Source organism: Chiloscyllium punctatum, chromosome 19, assembly GCF_047496795.1.
Source record: "Chiloscyllium punctatum isolate Juve2018m chromosome 19, sChiPun1.3, whole genome shotgun sequence".
Taxonomy (NCBI): domain Eukaryota; kingdom Metazoa; phylum Chordata; class Chondrichthyes; order Orectolobiformes; family Hemiscylliidae; genus Chiloscyllium; species Chiloscyllium punctatum.
In genome coordinates this window covers 79,768,690-79,791,025 of record NC_092757.1, presented here as the reverse complement: position 1 = coordinate 79,791,025, position 22,336 = coordinate 79,768,690, and the positions used below count along the sequence as shown (strand labels likewise).

At 40.8% G+C, this 22,336-nt stretch overlaps 1 protein-coding gene across 7 annotated transcripts in view; it reads left to right on the top strand.

The window, feature by feature from the left end:
• Nucleotides 1-22,336, top strand: part of synrg (synergin, gamma) — a 129,135-nt gene that overhangs the window by 91,983 nt on the left and 14,816 nt on the right. For 4 of the 7 annotated variants that reach the window (XM_072589789.1, XM_072589787.1, XM_072589785.1 and 1 more), the window contains 3 exons: nucleotides 5,144-5,292; nucleotides 15,371-15,481; nucleotides 16,121-16,153. In XM_072589789.1, the coding sequence (XP_072445890.1) occupies nucleotides 5,144-5,292; nucleotides 15,371-15,481; nucleotides 16,121-16,153 (293 nt within the window). Of the gene's footprint in view, nucleotides 1-5,143; nucleotides 5,293-15,370; nucleotides 15,483-16,120; nucleotides 16,154-22,336 lie in introns of those variants that run through there. The other 3 variants (XM_072589791.1, XM_072589786.1, XM_072589788.1) reach the window with 2 other exon arrangements.

Genomic DNA, 22,336 nt, shown 5'->3' with positions numbered 1-22,336 from the left:
AATTAATACTTTTCCTTCTATTATCTCCTCTGTTTCCCAAAGACCCTGAATGTTGGTGGGAGATTATTCCACTGGAAGCTTTTCACTATCTTGTTCAGGTGGTAATTCCATGTGCAGTCATCAAAAAGTAGGCTACTGCATAAGGAATAAAGTGAGGATTGCATATGCTGGAGAATCGGAGTTGAAAAGTGTGGCGCTGGAAAAGCACAGCAGGTCAGGCAGCATTCGAGGAGCAGGAGAATCGATGTTTCAGGCATAAGCCCTTCATTCCAAAACATTAACTCTCCTGCTCCTTGGATGCTGCCTGACCTGCACTTTTCCAGCGCCACGCTTTTCAGCTCCGATTCTCCAGCACCTGCAGTCCTCACTTTATTCCTTATGCAGTAGCTTACTTGAAAAATGCCAGCCGGCTATTGGCTGCAAAGGGCATCACAGCCAGATCTATCCTGTCTTCACACAATGCCAATCATATGCGCTTTTCACTGAGTGACACTGACTAGCGAAAACATTGGCTGATGTTTCTTCCCCCAAGTCCAGCAGGCTGTGATCTAATTACTTACGAAATATTGGTTTAATATCTGGGAGCATGACTCAAAATGATGATTAAATCTGAGTCTCTGTGATCTGTATGGCACACTGTACGTAGTCACGTTATTAGTGAAAATATTCACCCCAGTAATGAAAAGTCGAAGTTTTTTGACATATTTTGCAATGCAGGAAGCAATTGTTTTTAAATATTTCCACTCAGTAACATTGTGGCATTACATTCTAATATAAATGTTGGTTGTATACATGTCACTGTATTTAACATCCATAATTACAAATCTCAGCACAAGTTTGAAATTTTGATTGTGTGAAAATAGAATTGTCACAGTTTGATAATACTGTGGGTGTACCAAGAGGACTGCACTGTAAGATTGGGAAAATATTATCGTGGGCTAATTGGCTCACCTTCAAATAGTCTATTCATGTAAGCAAATAAAGTTCGAGGAGAAAGTGAGGACTGCAGATGCTAGAGATCAGAGCTGATAATGTGTTGCTGGAAAAGCACAGCAGGTCAGGCAGCATCCAAGGAAGAGAGCTTCTTCAAGGAAGGCATCCTTGTAAGAGGATTCACAGTAGGTTAAAATCTTCGAGGAGAAAGTGAGGACTGTAGATGCTGGAGGTCAGAGCTGAAAATGTGCTGAAAAGTGCAGCAGGTCAGGCAGCATCCATTCATAAGCCCTTCTTCAGGAATTCCTGAAGAAGGGCTTATGCCCGAAACGTCGATTCTCCTGTTCCTTGGATGCTGCCTGACCTGCGCTTTTCCAGCAACACATTTTCAGCAAATAAAGTTCTGTTTGCCAGCCCTTTCTACTCGACAGTTTGTTTGTTTATATTTTCACTTTGCATTGATTCCTGCATTTTACGCATCTATTTTGAGCATGCCTATTGGCAAATTAACTGAATCTACAAGATTCCCACCCTGTGAAGAGACCATGATGGAACGATAATAAATGCATTGTTGCACAACCTTGTTCATAAATGTGACATTAGATATAGTCAATGAAGGATTTTATTTCTAAAGGAAAATGTACAGTTTTCTCAAATTTTTGCCCATTCTTAATTAATAGATCAACTGCAAATCAAAAAATCCAGGTGTTAATATCAGCATTTTGAGGAGCATGCAAACTACTGAAAACACGATCTTAACCTCTATATCTGGACATCTGAGGTTGCATGTTACGCATTTAGTCAATCTGACAGATCTGGACAGTGTTTTTTTTGGAGGTTACTCTACAGTGACTTTAAGATATTATATTCACCTGAAGAGTTAAACTGCCATTAGCAAGTGCAAATCATGCATGTAAAATCTTTGGTCTCACCAGGAATGGAATCGTTGTATTTTGTAGCATATTTGATCTTCTGCTTCTGTACTATTCAGTTTGGCTCCTAATCAAATGTGTGTCCAACTACTTTGTTTTAAGTGGAATGGTGGCTCAGTGGTTTGCCCTGCTGCCTCACAGCAACAAGGTCCCAGGTTCAATTCCTGTCTCGGGTGACTGTGTGGAGTTGGCACATTCTCCCCATGTCTGCGTGGGTTTCCTCTGGGTGCTCCGGTTTCCTTCCACAGTCCAAAGATGTGCAGGTCAGGTGAATTGGCCATGCTAAATTGCCCATAGTGTTAGCTGCATTAGTCAGAGGGAAATGGGTCTGGGCGGGTTACTCTTCCGAGGGTCAGTTACAGACTGGTTGGCCCAAAGGACCTGTTTCCACACTTATAGGGAATCTAATCTATTTATTATGTGATTTTGCTCAAAATGATACAGAGTAGCTTTGAACAATCTAGACGTTTTTTGAAAAGGAAGGTTTTCGAGGGTATGGGCCAAGTGCTAGCAAATAGGACTAGATTAGGTTAGAATATTTGGTTGGCATGGACGAGTTGGGCCGAAGGGACTGTATCCGTACTATACATCTCTGACTCTATTCCTAAAAGGAGGTGAGAAGTTGGAAACTTTTCATCCTGCAGTACTTTGATGCAAGAAACAGACATGAGTAAAGTGACACCAATGCTGTATTAATTGGTGTCACTTTTAAGTCTGTTTCTTGTGTCCTAATCCTGAAGAGTGCAAGATGAAAAGCTTCTGAATTCCTGTCTTCTTTAGTGATGTTACTGCCAAGTACAAGTAGCCTTGCCTATTTACGCAAAGTTGAATTAACTTTTAAATGAACATACTTGAGATTCCTCTCTGTCCTTCTTCAATCTGATTGATAGTACTTCACTAAAAAAACTATTTCAAAATCTTTTTCCACATTTTCAAATGGCTGTTGTTTCCTTCTGAACATTTGTGTTGTGTTACATTACTTTACACTTCTGCATTAAAATTCATCTGCCATTCTTTAAACTATCAACTTTATTTGTCCAGGTTCCTTTGAATGTTCTCAATTACTTCTCATCAATAACTGACCATGAAACTTGAGCTCACAACAAATGTTATCATAACAGCAAAGAACTTTTTCCTTAGCACTAATGAATAATGTAAACAGTGGTAACCCCTGAATAGAATGTTACTGGCCCAGCTGAAAATTTTTCTGCTCTTCATCATCTTGTGCTTTTTATTGCTCTGACCATTCAACAAAGTGGCTAATTTACTATTCTATAACCCTAAATCTTAATTTCAAGCCTGACATTAGATCTGTCAAGTGTCATCTGAAAACATTAGTCTGCTAGTTTACTTCCCTCCTGAAACTGCCTGCAGATTGGTGAGGCATATCTAGAGCAAGTGATTTGTCACTGTGTGTTATACCACCTCAAGTCCTCTGATTTTCATTTTCATAGCACACCATTCCCAGTCAGTTTCTCTTGAACTGTTGGAACTTCCCAGGTTCTTCAGATTTAATCAGCAGTATGATTCAAAGTGTTCTGCCTCTCGCACCCTAGTTAAGAATAACAGTATTTTTTATCTGGATTCTGTAACATCTGTCACCCACCATCTGATATTAAGTTCACATTAGTGTCAGAGAGCTGACTGTAAAACTAGTTGTTACAGGAGCCAGCTCATCTTAGAAACTTTCCCCAGAGTCAGCACTTGAGCACCTAAAACTTTTCAAAGCTGCCAACAAGTTCCTGAAGACTTTGAGAGGTTAAACTTCCCTGGGCCAACGCAAGTTAGCAGCACAGAGGCAGAGACCAAAAAATGCTTGTATGTTAGTTGCTCATTCCCCTGAGGAGTCTTTTAAAGCTGAAACGTAAATAGTCAACATGTACTCTGCTTACTAACACTTAAATTTTAACTTCAATTTGTGCAGTGCTTGTTCACTTCGAGACTGATTGTTCCAATAATTAGGTTTCATATTAGATGGCTGAGAGGTGCAAATTGCCACTACTTGTTGATTAAAATTAAAGTGCTGGTGACAGAGCAAACTGAAAGGACTAACTCTCAGCTGTAAATAGACTATATCTTGCACTAACCCATAATTGTCAGCAATTTTGCCACAGCAAATCATTAAAGCGTGACCTATTTCTAAAGCTGTATTGACCATTATTGTATTCTTTGGATAGCAATCAACAATACTGTATTATATACTGTATTCTGTTTTTTTAATTGCTGAATTCAAGCCCTTGGGTTTGATTCCTATATTTATGTAGGTTTTCACACAGAAAGGGGTGATTGGGACTCCTTTTTGCCAGTGTTAAATTTAGGCATCCCTTGGAAAACTGATTTTCCAGAGTCTCAACTTTGCGTTTTCTTTCCATACCCTTTTGTAGCGCACAAATATGAAAAATCTAATCCATTTAACATTGATCACCATTTGTGATAAAACATTCTATGTGCCAGTGTAATTGTAAGAATAGTTTCTTCTACTCTCCACTTCCAAGTATATAGTTTCAAAGTCTTTTGTTGTCTTGTTTACTTATCGGTTGAAATCATCTATTTTAATTGAGCAGATCTGTTACTTTAGCTGTTTTCATTGTTTGTCAAATCTCTCTTTCCTTATTATTTTATCAGTCTAAGAGACTTCAGACCTAATTGCTCCTCCTTGGAACAAGACAACAGCTGTCTGTAAATAAAAGCAAAATACTACAGATGCAGAAATAAAAATAGAAAGTGATGGAGAAACTCAGCAGGTCTGGTTGCTTCTGTGGAGAGAGAAACAACATTTATATTTCGACTCCATGACTCCTCTTCAGACACTGTCTGAAACTGGTGGGGGGTGTGTGTGTGGCCGCCAAGGATTAGATGAATCTAGAGATGGAATTGGAAAGAACCAACTGGTTGATAAAATATCCTGTCTTAACATTGGCAAATGCACTACTTGGTGCTGGTCCTCACAAAAAGCCCCATCATCCCTGTTATTCTCTTGACACACATGCACTCACACCCACACACACCTACCCTCCCCACAAAATATATTCCCTGCAATGGTGAGACTGTCTAAAACATTACCATTTCCTTTTTAAAACAAACATCTATGGTGACTGTATAATCTGGGCTACTATGGACTTTTCAAACATTGCTTAAAATAGAGTTCAGGGAAGAAGTCATAAAATCAACTTAGCAGGTTTTAAAGAAAACTTATTGGAGAAAATATAGTGCAGTATCAAATTATGGCTTTGAAAGTGAAGTTTATGCACAAGTGAACGTTTTGTTTATGTTAACAGGGGTGATAGAGGTGTATAGAGTAACCAAACGTGTTGAGATTGGAATTAAAGCAACAGCAGTATGCAATGAGAAGCTCCAACAGCTGATGAAAGAAATAGAGAAGATCTGGAGTAGCTTGATGATATTCATGTCTCTCACCCCCCTCACGGTAAGACTGTCACTGAGTTCTATACTCTATTTCACATTCTCCCTACAGAAGATGTTTCTGAACTTACACTGTAAGTCCCAAGTGTTCACACTGAAAATCTCTTGTGCGGGGAGACATCCACATAGAATCTTGGGATGACCCAATGTACTGTTCTTTTGATTTGATTAATTTTTTTTATTGTCACATACCAAGATGCATCGAAAAATATTGTTTTTTGTCCTATTCCAGGTTAATCATAGCTTACATAAGTGCAACAGGATAATGGAATAAAATACAAAATAGTGTTACAGGTATAGAGGAAAAGGAAGCATGGTACAGGAAGGATGAGGCAACCACGGCTGACTAGGGAAGTCGGGGATAGCATAAAAGAAAAAGCATATAATGTGGCAAAGGGCAGTGAAAAGCCAGGGGTTTGGGAAGCTTACAAAGGCCAGCAGAAGGCAAGAACAAAATAAATAAGGAGGGAGAAGATTTAATATGAGGGTAAGCTAGCCAGTAATATAAAGGACAACTGTAAGAGTTTCTTTAGATGTGTAAAGGGCAAAAGAGAGGTGAAAGTGGACATTGGGATGCTGGAACATGATGTTGCAGAGATAGTAGGGGGAACAAGGAAATGGCTGAGGAACTGAGTAATTACTTCGCTTCTGTCTTCACAGTGGCAGACACAAATAATATCCCAAAAATTCAAAAATGAGGGGGCAGAGCTGAGTGTGGTGGCCATCACCAGGGAGAAAGTGCTAGAAAAATTGAATGTTCTGAAGGTGGATAAATCACCTGGACCAGATGGACTACACCCCAGAGTTCTGAGATAGCTATTAAGCGATGGTGGTGATCTTTCATGAATTGCTAGAATCAGGGAGACTCCCAGAGGACTGGAAAATTGCTAGTGTGACACTCCTGTTTAAAAAGGGAGTACGGCAAAAGACAGAAATTTACAGATTGATTAGCCTAACCTCAGTCATGCGTAAGATCCTGGAATTCATTGTGAAGGATGAGATTTCTGAATACTTAAGTCTGTGGTAAAATAGGGCAAAGTCAGCATTGTTTCATCAAGGGGAGGTCATGCCTGACAAATCTGCTAGAATTCTTTGCGGAAGTAACAAGCAGGATAGTCTAAGGAGAGTCAGTGGATGTTACCTAACTGTACTTCAAGAAGGCATTTGACAAGGTGCTGGACAGGAGGCTACTGAGTAAGATGAGGGCCCATAGTGTTAGAGTCAAGGTGCTAGCATGGATAGAAGCTTGGCTGTCTGGCCGAAAGCAGAGTGTGGATAAAAGGGTCCTTTCACAGCATGGCAGCCAGTGACAAGTGGTGTTCTGCAAGGCTCAGTATTAGAACCACAGCTTTTCACTTTATACATTAACAATCTAGATGAAGGAAATGAGGGCATTCTGGCTAAGTTTGCAGACAATACAAAGATCGGTAGAGGGAATGGTAGCACTTCTGAGGCAGGGAGCTGCAGGGGGGGTTTGGACAGGTTAGGAGAATGGGCAAAGAAGTGGCAGATGGAGTACAACGTTAGAAAATGTGAAGTCATGCACTTTGGTAGGAAGAATAAAGGCATGGGCTATTTTCTAAATGGGGAGAAAATTCAGAAGTCTGAAGTGCAAAGAAACTTGTAGGTTGAGTTAGTAGTTAGGAAGGCAAATGCAATGATAGCGTTTATTTTGAGATGACTTGAATATAAAAGCAGATATACTTCTGGGGCTCACTAAAGCTCTGGTCAGACCACATTTTGAGTATTGTGTGCCCCATATCTCGGGAAGGATCTACTGGCCCTACAGCGTGTTTAGAGGAGGTTCATGAGAATGGTCCCAGGAACAAAAAGTTTAATATGAGGAATGTTTGAGGATTCTGGAGTTCAGAAGGATGAGGGGGGAATCTAACTGAAACATACAGAATACTGAATGGCCTGGACAGAGTAGATGTTGGGAAGATGTTTCCATTGGTAGGAGAGACTAGGACCTGAGGGTATAGCCTTAAAGTAAAGGGAAGACCTTTTAGAACACAGATAAGGAGAAACTTCTTTAGCCAGAGAGTAATGAATCTATAGAATTCATTGCCGTAGAAGGTTGTGGAGGCCAGGTCATTAAGTATATTTAAGACTGAGATAGATAGATAGATTCTTGAGTATCAAGGGGATCAAGAGTTATAGAGAGAAAGCGTGAGAATGGAGTTGAGAAATGTATCAACCATGATTGAGCGGCGGAGCAGACTTGATGGGCTGAATGGCCTGATTTGTACCCCTATGTCTTATGGTCTAAGGTGCAGAGAAAGACCTATTGTTGTGTATGACAGGTCTATTCAAAAGTCTGATAACAGTGGAGAAGAAGCTATTCTTGAATTTATTGGTAGGTGTTTTCACATTGGTGATATTTACTCCTAGGAACTTGAAGTTCTCTATCATCTCCACCTGAACACTATTGGTATAGTTAGGGGCATGTCCTCCACTTTGCTTCCAGAAATCAATGACCAGCTCCTTCATTTTGCTAACGTTGAGAGAGTCTTTACAACATGCCACGAAGCGCTCTATCTCTTTCCTTTACTCTGTCTTGTCGTTGTTTATGATCCAACCCATTGTGGTGGTGTCATCAGCAATCTTGTAAATGGAGTTAGAGCAGAATTTGGCCACACAAGTTGTGTAGCCAGAAGAATGCCCTCATTCCCTTCACCTGGTTTGCTAATGTATAAAGTGAAAAACTGTGGTCCCAATACTGAGTCGTGCAGAACACCACTTGTCACAGTGAGTGTATAAGGAGTATAGTATTGGGCTGAGAATGCAGCCTTGCTGGGGATTGTTGTTGAGGATTATCATGGAAAAGGTGTTGTTGCCTATCCTTTTTAATTGCGGTCTGCAGGTCAGGAAGTCAAGGATCCAGTTGCATAGTGGGGAGCAGAGTACTATGTTATGGAATTTAGAGACAAGTTTGATTGGAATTATGGTGTTGAGGCCAGAGCTGAAGTCATTAAATAGGAGTCTACCATCGGAGACCTTGTTATCCAGCTGCTCCAGGGATGAGTGTAGGGCCAGGGAGAAGGCGTTTGCCATGGACCTATTGCGCCGTAGGTGAATTGTAGTCGTTCAAGGCAATCCAGGAGGTTGGAGTTGACGTGTGCTATTACTAACCTTTCAAAGCACTTCATAATGATGGATGTGAGAGCCACTGGACAGTAGGTTTTTAGGCACACTGCCTGATCTTTAGTTAGCACTGGGATGATTATGGTCTTCTCCAAACAGATGGGAGCCTCCAATTGTAGTAAGGAGAGGTTAAAGCTGTCTGTAAATACTTCTGCCAGCTGGCTTGCGCCATATCTTAGTACATGGCCGGGGATTCCATCCAGCCCAGTTACTCTCAAGAAGACCAATCTGATGTCTGCGGCAGTGACTGAGAGTAGAGGTGTACCCGAGGTTCTCAGGGCAGGTGACATCATTTCATTGACCTTCTGTTCAAAACGAGCATAGAATGCACTGAGCCGATCGGGGAGAGAGAGAATTTTGCCAGCAATTTTACTTGACTTCACTTTGGAGTCTGTCATATTGTATAAGCCTTGCCACAATTGACATGTTTGTGTGGTTAATCTGGAATTGTCTTTTGCTGTCCATGATGGCTTTGTGAAGGTCACACCTAGACTTTTTTGTAAATGTCAGGGCCACTCAACTTGAACGCCTCAGACCTGGACTTTAGTAAGGAGTTAGACGTGCTGGTTCATCCATGGTTTCTGGTTGGGGGGACACTCTGATTTATTTCGTTGGCTTGCAGTCCTCTGCACACTTACTAATGCCATGACCATCGCAGAAGTCATAATCATTTTAGGTTGGCTGCTAAATTCTTGAATAGGGCCTGTCCACCAAGCTGTATTGTAGGAGCTCAAACAGAAATTGCTGGAAAAGCTCAGCAGGTTTGGCAGCATCTGTGAAGAGAAATCGGAGTTAATGTTTCAGGTCCAGTGACCCTTTCTCAGAACTGATGATAGCTCGGAAAATGTTGTCTCCTTATACAGAAGATAGGGTGGGTGGGGGGAGGAAAGAAGGATGGGGATGGGGCAAGGGATACAGGATAGGTCTGAGTAGAGCCCAAGGAGAGAGTGGACAAAGTAGTGGATAATGATCTGGCTAGGAGGGCCATTTGCCATTGATGGAGACTGTTAGTGGCTAACAACGACTTGTGTGTCATAGTAGGCTGTGATAACAAGGCCTGGTGTGTGGGGGTGGGGTCTAGGGCATAAGAGAGTTCACATTGGAGCGTGTCTGTTACCACAGACCAGTACTGTAGGAACTCCTGTACCAGATCCTCATGCTTCAGTTTCTGCTTGTAAGCTGGGAGAAGGAGCACAGCCTTAAGGTCTGATTCACCAAAGTGCAGGCAGAGGATGGAGTGGTAGGTGTCTTAGGTTGCGCAGTAATGGTCAAAGGTGTTTGGGCCTCTGGTGGGATAGGACATGCGTTGATGGTATCTTGGCCTGGTTGAAGTTGCTGGCTGTGGTGAACAAAGCCTTGGGGTATTCCATCTCAAGGCTATTTGTGGTGTGTATATTACATCAAGTGTACTCTTTGCTTTCACATGGAGTAGGATGTAAACTGCTGTCAAGATAACTGACGTAAATTCTGGCTGCAGGTAGTAGGCCGAGAGTTTTATTCCTAAGAGTATTTGTAAAGTTCAGAGCTTCTTTTAAATTAGACAATATGCAAAAGATCTGATGAGAACAAATTAAATGTAAGTAAGTTGAGGATCATAGAAGTTACTATTTTAACAGGAATCTTCTTAGTTGACTCAGCAAGAGTCTTTCAGATCCTCAGGTGTTTGCAGTGTACCATGAACTAAATGTACAGCAGTGGATTATGGGCCTAATTTCCAAGGAACTTGGTGAGGAGGACAAACCCTAAGTACATACGAGCAGTCCCTAAAAGTTGGCATTTGTCCCTTAGACCTCAGTCTTTATCAGGTTAAGAAATTAATCAGCAGAATAATCTCTGCTCTCTTTGAGACAAATCATTTTGCAAATTTACTAGATTTTGAGGTCTACAGGAAAATTCTTGACTAATCCTTAAATTTTGTTCTATGTAATTAATTTGTGGTAAAATGAGATTCATGAAATCCTGGTAATGGACTGATGACTCTGACATCAGTGAGAAGTCACTAGTCTAGAACGAACATTTGAAGAGAGGTCTTAGACACTACATTAGAGAACTCTATTTGAGAACTTACTATGCAGGTTTGAATAAAGGAGTATGGCAGCACATAAGAGATTGAAGACGTTTACTTGGTGAGAAGGAGCAAGGAGCCTCGAGCAATTATGTACAGGCACCCAAAGCCACAGATATCTCTGATTAGTATTTCAGTCTGCAGGTAAAAGTATTAGTTTAAAACGCTAGAAAAAAAATGGAGATCCAATTTTAAGCTAGTGGTACTTTCTCGTTTTCTGTTTTGTTACTGTAAGCTGCGTTTTGCTTTATTGTTGGGGTGAAAAGCTGCAGAATGTCTTGAACATTGTAATGAAAAGATAATCAGAGAAATATTAAGTTGTTTGAAAATACAATTGAGGATGCATTGTGTAGGGTAAAAATATCTCCACATTCACTGAGCTTTTTTTTCCCTAATTGCTTTCTGTTGGGATGATGCAGAAGGTAAGAAAGCAGGTAGTTTCAGTTTGTTTTCATAAAAATTGTTGTCAGCAGTAAACTTATGCCATCAAGTGTACTTGCAAGAAAAAATATTTATAGTGATTAATGCTTTGGGGGTGGTGGAGATTTTTCTTTTTCAGCACACTCCCCTTCTTTTGAGATAAATTATCTTGCTGTTCCTCTTGGAGTGGTGTGTACAGTACTCAAACTCAGTTTAAATGCAGTTTCATTTTATGAATACCATTAAATAATGAGCGGAATACAATCATTTACAGAAGTTTAGTTAGCAACTTCACTTTGCACATCTGCATATCATTTTTAACAATGACACAACTATTTCTTCAGTTCAAAAGAAAGCAGCAGGAAATGCAATCAAACTCTTTTGCTTTCCCATCTATTGCCAGCAGTATAGTTTACAACTAACAACTTTAAAAATTGAAATGGACTGATTCTTAATTTTAAGTAGAAAATTGCTGTCACTGTCTGCTTGTTTGTACTGACACTAAGTATATATAAACAAGTATGCATGATTTCTACATGTCAAAGAAGCTGTTTTCTGTAATGGTGACCATGACAAAACTTATCAACTGTTGTTTTAAAAAAAAACTTGATTTACCAATATCTGGCCCACTTGTGACTCCAGATCCACAGCAATGTGGTTGACTCCTGTCGCTGAATGTATCCTAACAAGCCACGATACATCCCATGCAAAAATAAGGAAAATATTTGAAAATGCATTTTGCTCATTCATCTTCATTAATTTTGATCTTATACCCAGAATCGCTTTAACATCAGTGACTTTAAAGTTTGATAGACCATTTTCTGCAGGTACAGAGTTTATGTTCCATTATTTGTGATTGCAGCTTTAAGGTCCGATCATTAAAATTGCCTTGCAGAACATAAATGGTAAAGATTATTGTTGTAACTGTCCAATTTTAAGTAATTTTTCTTTCAAGCATTGCTGAAGCTGTAATGTATCAATTCAAGGCAGGTAACAAAGTTGGTGGGTGCATTTTGTCAAAATTTTGGCAAATAGAATTAAGGAGAATCCAAAGAGTTTTTACAAATACATTAAGGACAAAAGAGTAACTAGGGAGAGAATAGGGTGCCTCAAAGATCAGCAAGGTGGCCTTTGTATGGAGCCGCAGAAAATAGAGGAGATACTAAATGAGTATTTTGCATCAGTATTTACTGTGAAAAAGGATATGGAAGATATAGAATGTAAGGAAATAGATGGTGACATCTTGCAAAATGTCCATATTACAGAGGAGGATGTGCTGGATGTCTTGAAATGCATAAAAGTGGATAAATCCCCAGGACCTGATCAGGTGTACCCTAGAACTCTGTGGGAAGCTAGGTAAGTGATTGCTAGGCCTCTTGCTGAGATATTTGTATCATCGATAGTCACAGGTGAGATGTCGGAAGACTGGGGGTTGGCTAACATGGTGCTACTATTTAAGAAGGGTGGTAAGGACAAGCCAGGGAACTATAGATCAGTGAGCCTGACGTCGGTGTTGGACAAGTTGTTGGAGGAAATCCTGAGGGACAGGATGTACATGTATTTGGAAAGGCAAGGACTGATTAGGGATAGTCAGCATGGTTTTGTGCGTGGGAAATCATGTCTCACAAACTTGATTGAGTTTTTTGAAGAAGTGACAGAGGATTGATGAGGGCAGAACTGTAGACGTGACTTCAGTAAGGCGTTCAACAAGATTCCCCATGGGAGACTGGTTGGCAAGGTTAGATCTCATGGAATACAGGGAGAACTAGCTATTTGGATACAGAACTGGCTCAAATGTAGAAGACAGAGGGTGGTAGTGAAGGGTTGTTTTTCAGACTGGAGGCCTGTGACCAGTGGAGTGCCACAAGGATCGGTGCTGGGTCCTCTACTTTTTGTCATTTACATAAATGATTTGGATGCGAGCATAAGAGGTACAGTTAGTAAGTTTGCAGATGACACCAAAATTGGAGGCGTAGTGGACAGAGAAGAGGATTGCCTCAGATTACAACAGGATCTTCACCAGATGGGCCAATGGACTGAGAAGTAGCAGATGGAGTTTAATTCAGATAAATGCGAGGTGCTGCATTTTGGGAAATCAAATCTTAGCAGGACTTATACACTTAATGGTAAGGTCCTCGGGCGTGTTGCTGAACAAAGAGACCTTGGAGTGCAGGATCATAGCTCCTTGAAAGTGGAGTCGCAGGTAGTTAGGATAATGAAGAAGGCATTTGGTATGCTTTCCTTTATTGGTCAGAGTATTGTGTACAGGAGTTGGGAGGTCATGTTGCCGCTGTACAGGACATTGGTTAGGCCATTTTGGAATATTGCGTGCAATTCTGGTCTCCTTCCTATGGGAAAGATGTTGCGAAACTTGAAAGGGTTCATAAAAGATTTACAAGGATGTTGCCAGGGTTGGAGAATTTGAGCTAAAGGGAGAGGCTGATCAGGCTGGGGCTGTTTTCCCTGGAGTGTTGGAGGCTGAGGGGTGACCTTATAGAGGCTTACAAAATTGAGGAACATGGATAGGGTAAATAGGGCATAGGTTTAGGGTGAGAGGAGAATGATATAAAAGAGACCTAAGGGCAACTTTTTCACAGAGGGCGATACGTGTATGGAATGAGCTGCCAGAGGATGTGTTGGAGGCTGATACAATTGCAACATTTTAAGAGGCATTTAGATGGGTATATGAATAGGAAGGGTTTGGAGGGATATGGGCCGGGTGCTGGCAGGTGGGACTAGATTGGGTTGGGATATCTGGTCAGCATGGAGGGGTTGGACCGAAGGGTCTGTTTCCATGCTGTACATCTCTGATTCTATGATTACAGTATCAGTTCAAGAATTAAAACAAGGTTCTGTTTTGCTGGTTCTACCTTCCCCGGTTACCCAAAGAAAACAAATGAGAAGAATCAGTATTATTCTTGTAAATGCAGAATATGGCCTGTGCTTTCTGTTTAATTGTTTTGGCTCTTCCATTCCCCTGATATTGGCATAACTTATGAAAAATATTACAGAACATTTTAGATTAGATTCCCTACAGTATGGAAACAAGCCTTTCAGCCCAACAAGTCCACACTAACTCTCTGAAGACTAACCCACCCAGACCCATCCCCCCCCAACCCCATATTTACTCCTGACTAATGCAGCTAACACTATGGGCAATTTAGCATGGCCAGTTCACCTGACGTGCAGATCTTTGGATTGCAGTATTTTGTTAAGCAAGTGTTCAACACAATTAAAGGACCTGCAGACTTCTGTACTAATTTAATCACCTGGTGCTGGAAGTTGGCCCAGAACATCCCAGGATGAATTAGTCACCACTGGGCGTTTCTACTAATTGCACTTGCTTACAGACGTGTAAATTGGCTCCAAAGTTATGCTGGTTCTTTTTGGCGCAAGGGCTCTAATCGTTTAAAAAATAATAATTTACAGGAGCTAATCCTTTAAATCCCTAAAAAAAAAGTTTATTTTTTTAAAAGCTCTTTTGAGTAATTTAACTAATCTTAGCACTATGATTTGAAATGTTTTATTGTTGTAAATTCATTTTCAGCTGTATTCATTAAAGTTTAAGACTTTACTATTCTTAAATATATCAAGGAAATTCTTAAAAAGAGACTACACTGCTAAAGTGTGTCCCGTTGCATTGGTCCATGCAAATAAGTTTGAATGCAAGCACATCGAAAAAAGCTAACTTTCAAAATTGGTGCACTTTATACTCAAAATGGAACCTCTTGTTTAATTGATATAATGTCTTTTATCTTTCTTTCTCCCTATCTCTATCACTCTCCTTTTCCCTATCTGGATCTCTGTCTCTTACCTCCATTCCAAACCCACATCTATGTAACAATCTAGCTCGATCTTAATATGGGTTGCACAGTTGATATATCAGTATTCTGAATGTTAATTGAATGGCACCATAGATTAATTTATTTGATTAACTAATCAATCTGCCCAGATGGACCTTCCAGCTAGTTAATCTCTAAAACATGTATCGATTAGATTTTTAAACCAAAAATCAATTTGAGGTGAATTTGAAAGTTATTGATACGAGGTGAACGATTTAAGTTAGAATACTTAATATAAAAACTCTAAAATATCAGATTATTAAGTTCACCAAATTGATTTGCTGAATATGAATTGTTCAAAGCATCCAAGAGGAGTCAAGTCTCAAGTTATTGCGAAGAAGAGTTGTGATCAAAAAGAAAAGGCATTGGAATACATACATCAAGCCCTCCTTATTTTGTTATTTCCTGTGATGTTAGCATTTCTCATTCAGCCAGCATTTATAGACCAATAATAATTGCCCTTCACGACTGCCACCTTAAACCATTGCAGTCCATGTAGGTACGCCCACAGTATTGTTAAGAACATAATTGCAAAGTGTGACTTTGACTTTGAATCTAACTACATTGTCCAAAATTCAGTAGTAAATCTAAACTGTTTGCATTTCTTGCAGCCTGATGAAAACTCGCTGGACTTCTCCTCCTGTATTCTACGTCCTGGGATTAAAAATGCAAAAGATCTAGCCTGTGGAGTGTGTCTGCTTAATGTTGATTCTAGAAGCAAGGTAAGTACAAGGTTCCTATAACTTGCACACATTCCAGCAGTTATTTACATAATGAACTAATGCATTGTTGAGTAACTTGTAGGAAGCGTATCCAGGCCATTGAACATTTTTCTGTGCCCTTTGACATTCTATAGTTCTTTATTTACTATTCATAAATCAGAAACTGTATGTTTAAAAAAAAAAGCCAAAGCATTTCAAGTGTTATTGGCTTTCAAGTTTCAATTACAGTACAGATGCAGTGCATTGCTGAGCACTGGTTTGAGCTATAGTTTCAGTTTGAGATAGTACTTATACTGACTGAAGGTGATGAGATGTTCACTCAGCCAGGTATGTTACAAGATGCGTAGGGACCTAAGTCAACATCCACTAATGTTTTAGCAAGTGCTTTAGCTGGCCAAAAGGCAGCGCCAAGTAGTAAGTCTTAGGAAATGTTTCCAGTTATTTCTTCCTTGCCTTCCATGCACTTCTTTCTGATTCCTGTCAACCAAAGTCTATACTGTATGTACTGAAAATATATGAAATTGTGTTGATGCACAGTAAGTTGAAGAGAAAAAGTTGTTTTTTTTGACATTTTGAGGATTGTCATTCAGCTGATGTGATGCTAAAAAGGATACTGACTTCACATCTCACTTATTCCAGGAGGAAGAAAACTTGGAGGATCATCCTAAACAAGTATGACCTTCTAACAGTTACATTCTCAAAACATCTCATCTGCCAAATGGCTATGGAATTGGGCTAAATTAAAATTAGCCCTTGAACTGCCTGCCGGGCTAATTTTAATATCTTTCCTTTCCTTTCCTATGCTATCATCATTTTGGGATCTTGAGATTATTCGGAGTAATTTAACATCTACTGTCTTCTTAACAAACGTTATGGGTCCAACTTTCTTTTTGGTGCAAACATTATAATTTTTGGATTGCATGGGGAAATTGGTATTGCATTTGTCATAAATGGATGGTTTCACTATGCATGTTGGTGAAAATTAACACATTTGGTTTTTAAAGTAAATTTCTTTTTAACTATTTAAATTTCAGTTTAATTATTGTAATTATAACTAAATATACAATTCAATGCAACATGGGATTGCTCCAAATGGGTGGCATGCACTAAAATTACAGGACCGGGGGTTTTGGCTGGTGCATGGAGGACTCCAAAATGAAAGTACAAATTACTGTCCAAGAAGGAAAGGAATGGCTGTATTTGTCACAATGTGGCCATTTCATACTGTAGACAAGTCTGTTGCTAAACTGGTGTACCATCATGCATCCAATAGTCTGCAATTGAACTGTTTTGACAAATAGGCTTCAAGTATAGAGTTGAAGAACAAGATTCTAGCTCATGAATTTGATGAAGAGGTCATCGGACTCAAACTATTAACACTGCTTCCTCCCCACAAATACTGCCAGACCAGCTTAGTTTTGCCAGCAATTCTGTTTTTGTTTCAGATTGTAATCGCAATTCTTTGTTTCGTTTTCACGAATTTTATGGTCAGTCAAGGCTGAGTTTGGTAGTTTCGTAAGAGTGGTACTGGGCTTTCAGTAGCTATGCAGTCAATTTGAACTGAATATTGACTGAGAACAGAACTGAACATAGCCGTGATTCCCATTAGTTAATAGATTTCTGAACTGGCACAAATTGGGAATGTCCATTTAGATAACATGTTAGTTTTTAAAATTTCGATAGATTTTTAATTTCAAAGTTAACAAAGTAAGGAAAGGATGATCCAAAGCACATTAAAGTTAGATAAACATGTTTGAACATACCCACGGTATTATGTGGGAAATGTGACAGTGAGTTTGCTCATAACGCACTCTAACAGAGATGATGACATGATCATCCATTTTTTGGTGTTAGTTCAGAGGACAGAAGGACCTCAAAGATGAAACCTCCATCATTGCATCGCTGAACAATCATTTTTCAAGTGGGTAATGTACCTATCCTACACAAATAATTGCTATTCCATGAGAAGATATTGCAACAAAAGGAGCATTTATATCCAAGATTTAGTCAGTTACGTGATAATGGAGTTCTTAATTTTTTTACAGCACATAAAGGGTTAATAAATCTACAGGGAGTTGTATTCCATTTAAAAACAAAACATAAAGAGCTGAAACAGGCAATTCAGCCCTACTAGCCTGTTCAGCCATTGAATACAAAAATGCCTAATCTCATCTCTACCTCAGCTCCATTATACCACCCACTCTCTGTAACCCTTCAAACCATTGCTAATTAAAAATCTATCCTCTCCTTAAACTTACTCAACATCCTGGCATCCACTATACTCTAGGGTGGTGAATTCCAGTTTCATGACTCTGAGTGAAGTAATTTCTCCTCATAGGGGCAGCACGGTGGCTCAGTGGTTAGCACTGCTGCCTCACAGCGCCAGGGAGCCGGGTTCGATTCCGACCTCAGGCGACTGTCTGCCTGTGTGGAGTTTGCACATTCTCCCAGTGTCCGCGTGGGTTTCCTCCAGCTCCGGTTTCCTCCCACAATCCAAAAGATGTGCAGGTTAGGTGAATTGGCCATGCTAGATTGCCCATAGTGTTAGGTGCATTAGTCAGGGATAAATGTAGGGTTGGGGAATGGTCTGGGTGGGTTACTCTTTGGAGGGTCGGTGTGGACTTGTTGGGCCGAAGGGCCTATTTCCATACAGTAGCAAATCTAATCTAATCTAATCATCCCTGTTTTAAATCTGCCACTCCTTATCCTAAAGCTATGATCTCTTGTTCTAGATTGCCCACATGAGGAAACATCCTATCTACATCTAATTTGTCAATCCCCTTCATCTTATGTATGAATTACATCTCTTCTCATCCTTCTAAACTCCAGAGAATATAGGCCTAAACTGCTCAATCTCTCTTCGTAAGATAAATGTACTGACACTTTTCAGAAAAGTGTGAAATGGATATTGCAATTCTTCGAGAAGATTTCATCTTCCATTTGGTCTATTATTTAAACGTTAGTATATTTTGTGTACTCCATCTGTGGTATTATTTAATAGTGTTTTCCATTTCTTCACTTTTCACAAATCATTTATGCTCAAAAGACCACATATGTTTGTAATATTTAAATGAGTGTGAGGAGCAGAATTATTGCTGCAAATAAATGTCAGTTCAACAAGAAATGGTAACGATGCAGCTGAATGCTCGTAATATATAATCTCTATAGGAAAAAAACTACCTATTACACTACACGAGATATTTCAAAGAGTGTTTGACAATTTTTGTAGCAGAAACCATATTCCCTAACTCCCTAAAATAAAACAAAGAACTGCAGATGCTAGATAAAGGAGGCTGATTAGGCTGGGGCTGTTTTCCCTGGAGTCTATGAAGCTAAGGGGTGACCCTATAGAAGGTATAAAATTTTGAGGGTCATAGGGTGAATAGCCAAGGTCTTTTCCCCATGGTAGCAGAATCCAAAACTGGAGGTATAGGTTTACAGTGAGACGGGAAAGATTAAAAAGGACCTAAGGGACAACTTTTTGATGCAGCGGGTGGTGCATGTATGAAATGAGCTGCCAGAGGAAGTGGTCGGGTCTGGTACAATTTCAGCATTTAATAGGCATCTGGATGGGTATCTGAATAGGAAGGGTTTGCAGGGATATGGGCCAAATGCTTGCAAATGGGACTAGATCAATTTAGGATATCTGGTCGGCATGGACAAGTTGGACCGAAGGGTCCGTTTCTGTGCTGTACAGCTCTATAACTCTATCTGAAACAAAAGCAGAAATGTCTGGAGAAACTCTGCAGGTCTGGCAACACCTGTGGAAAGAAAGCAATGTTACTGTTTCAAGTTCAGTGATCCTTCATCAGAACTCAAAGCTAGGAGAGGAGTAGTTGGCAGGAGAAGCGAGTCACACAGATGGACCTGTGGTGTCTTGCGAGAGAGAGAGAAAAAAAGTGAGAAGCAAAGGGATTGCTGATGAGCTGGAAGAGAAATTAAATGCTCAATAGGTGTTAACAGGAAGTGTGAATCGTTGAAAATGGGTTGGCTGTGCTGGAAGCAAACTGTGCAGAACAGTACGTGGGGGAGTGGCATTGGTGATAAACATGGACAGTGTTTACATTCAGAAATTGTTAAAACTCAGTTTTGAGGCAGTAAGGTAACTAGACAGAGGAAGTGATGGTGTTCTTTCAGCTTGTGTTGATCTTCATGAGAGCACAGCATCAGGCCTAAGAGAGAAATGTTGGCATGGGAACACATTGGTGTGTTGAAGCGGCAGGCACGTGGAAGCTCGGGGTCATTTTTACAAGTAAAGCAGAAGTGTTCTGCCGAGCGGTCCCCCAGTCCTTATTTGGTCTCCCTGGTGTAAAGGACACCACATTGTGAGCAGTGAATACAGTAGTTTGGGTGAACTGCAGGTAAATCAACCCTTCACCTGGAAGGTAAAGGTATCTGGGGCCTTGGATAGTGAGGAGAGATTAAGTAAGCGGGGAAGGTGCTACACCTTCTGCCATTGCATGGGAAGATGCTGTGGGGAGGTGTTGGAGTGGAGGAGGAGGAGGAGTGGACCAAGGTGTCTCAGAGGGAATGGTTTCTGCAGAATGCTGGCAAGGAAGGGGAAAAGAATACGTGCATCGGCTTGGAGGTTCAGAGTATGTTTTGCATGCACCAGTTGGTCTGATGTCATATTGACTTCCGGTTCCAGCAGATGCTGGCCCACATGGGCCTCTGAGTATTGCACAGCAAATTAAAAATTAGGGAGACCATAGCGCTTCCTACTTACTACCCACCTTACCCTCCTGCCATGCAGACTTCACATAAGTGAACCAGCTGTCAAAGTGGTATTTGATACACCTTCACATTTCTGAATGTAGCAGTTGATTTCTATGAAGAGGGTGTAATTTACACACACCCACCCCTACACTCACACCTCTGCCTGTGCAGTTTAAAGTTAAAAATCACACAGCACCAGGTTATAGTCCAACAGGAATAATTGGAAGCACACTAGCTTTCGGAGCGACGCTCCTTCATCAGGTGGTAGTGGAGGACTCAATCCTAACACAGAATTTATAGCAAAAATTTACAGTGTGATGTAATTGAAATTATACATTGAAACATTGATTGTCTGTTAAGCCTTTCATCCGTTAGAATACCATGATAGTTTCACTTCTTTCATGTGTAAATCACAAAAACTTGTTTTAAAAACGTTGCATTCTCGGGTTAGCTGTTAACAATGGTGATAGCTAGACAATATGTTGAAGGTGTTAGCCCCCTGTGTTCTCTGTCTATGCCATGATGTTTAGATTGATCCTAATCGAAAAAGTGAGATAACGGAGTTTTACATGAATTCATGCAGTTTTTGAGCAAAGTACAATATAATCCTGCAAGTGCAAATTCAACCCACCATATGTGTGTACATGTGGGTCTTTGTCTGTGTGTCTGTCTGGGTTGGGGGTTGTGTGTGTGTGTGTGTGTGTATATAGGAGTATCTGTGTGTGTGTATAGTGCAATGGTGGTCATCTGTAATGTGACATGAGCCCAAGGTCCCAGTTGAGGCCCTCCCTATCGGTACCGAACTTAGCTATCAGCCTCTGCTCAGCCACTTTTTGCTGCTGCCTGTCCCAAAGTCCGCCTTGGAGGATGGTCACCAGAAGGTCCGAGGTCAAATGTCCTGGACCACTGAAGTGTTCCCCAACTGGGAGGGAACACCCCTGTCTGTTGATTGTTGCGCGGTGCCCATTCATCCGTTGTTGTAGCCTTTGCTCGGTTTCCCCAATGTACCAAGCCGCCGGGCATCCTTGCCTGTAACGTATAAGATAGACAACGTTGACTGAGTCACATGAGTACCTACCACGTACAAGCTGGGAGGTGTCCCCACGCCTAATGGTGGTATCTATGTCCACACTCTGACACGTCTTGCAGCGCCTACCGTGACAGGGTTGTATGGAGTTGTCCGGAGGGCCGGACAGCAAGCTACGAACAACGATCTGTTTGAGGTTTGGCAGTTGTTTAAAGGCAAGTAGTGGAGGTGTGGGGGAAGTCTTGGTGAGGTGCTTACCCTCATTGATAATGTGTTACAGGTCACAAAGAACATGGCGTAGTTTTTCAGCTCCTGGGAAATACTGAACAACGAAGGGTACCCTGTTGGTTGCAGCACGTGTCTGTCTCCTGAGGAGGTCATTACGGTTCCTTCTGGCAGTCAATGAATTGAGCATTGTACCCTGTTCTTGTGAGGGCATCCCTGAGTACTTCCAGGTGTCCGTCACGTTCCTCCTCATCTGAGCAGATCCGGTGTACGCGTAGGGCTTGTCCATGGGGATGGCTGTTTTAATATGTTTTGGGTGGAAGCTGGAGAAGTGTAGCATTGTGAGGTTGTCTGTGGGTTTGCGGTAAAGTGTGGTGCTGACGTGTCCTCAGCCTCAGCACCTCACCTCAGATACTCCTACGTGTGCGCACACAGACACCCACACACACACTCCCACACTCTCACATGCACCCCCTCACAGACTTAAGTACTCTGCACTCACTACAAGCACACACACATTCTCACACTCACAACCCCCAACCCAGACAGACAGGCACACATACAGACAAAGACCCACATGCACACACACATTTTGTGGGTTTAATCTGTACTTGCAGGGTTACATTGTACTTTGCTCAAAAACTGCATGAATTCATGCAAAACTCTGTTATCTCACTTTTTAGATTAGGATCAATCTAAACGTCATGGCATAGACAGAGAACACAGGGGGCTAACACCTCCAACATATTGTCTAGCTATCACCATTGTTAACAGCTAACCTGAGAATGCAACGTTTTTAAAACAAGGTTTTGTGATTTGCACATGAAAGAAGTGAAACTATCACTGTATTCTAACGGATGAAAGGCTTAACAGACAATCAATTTTTC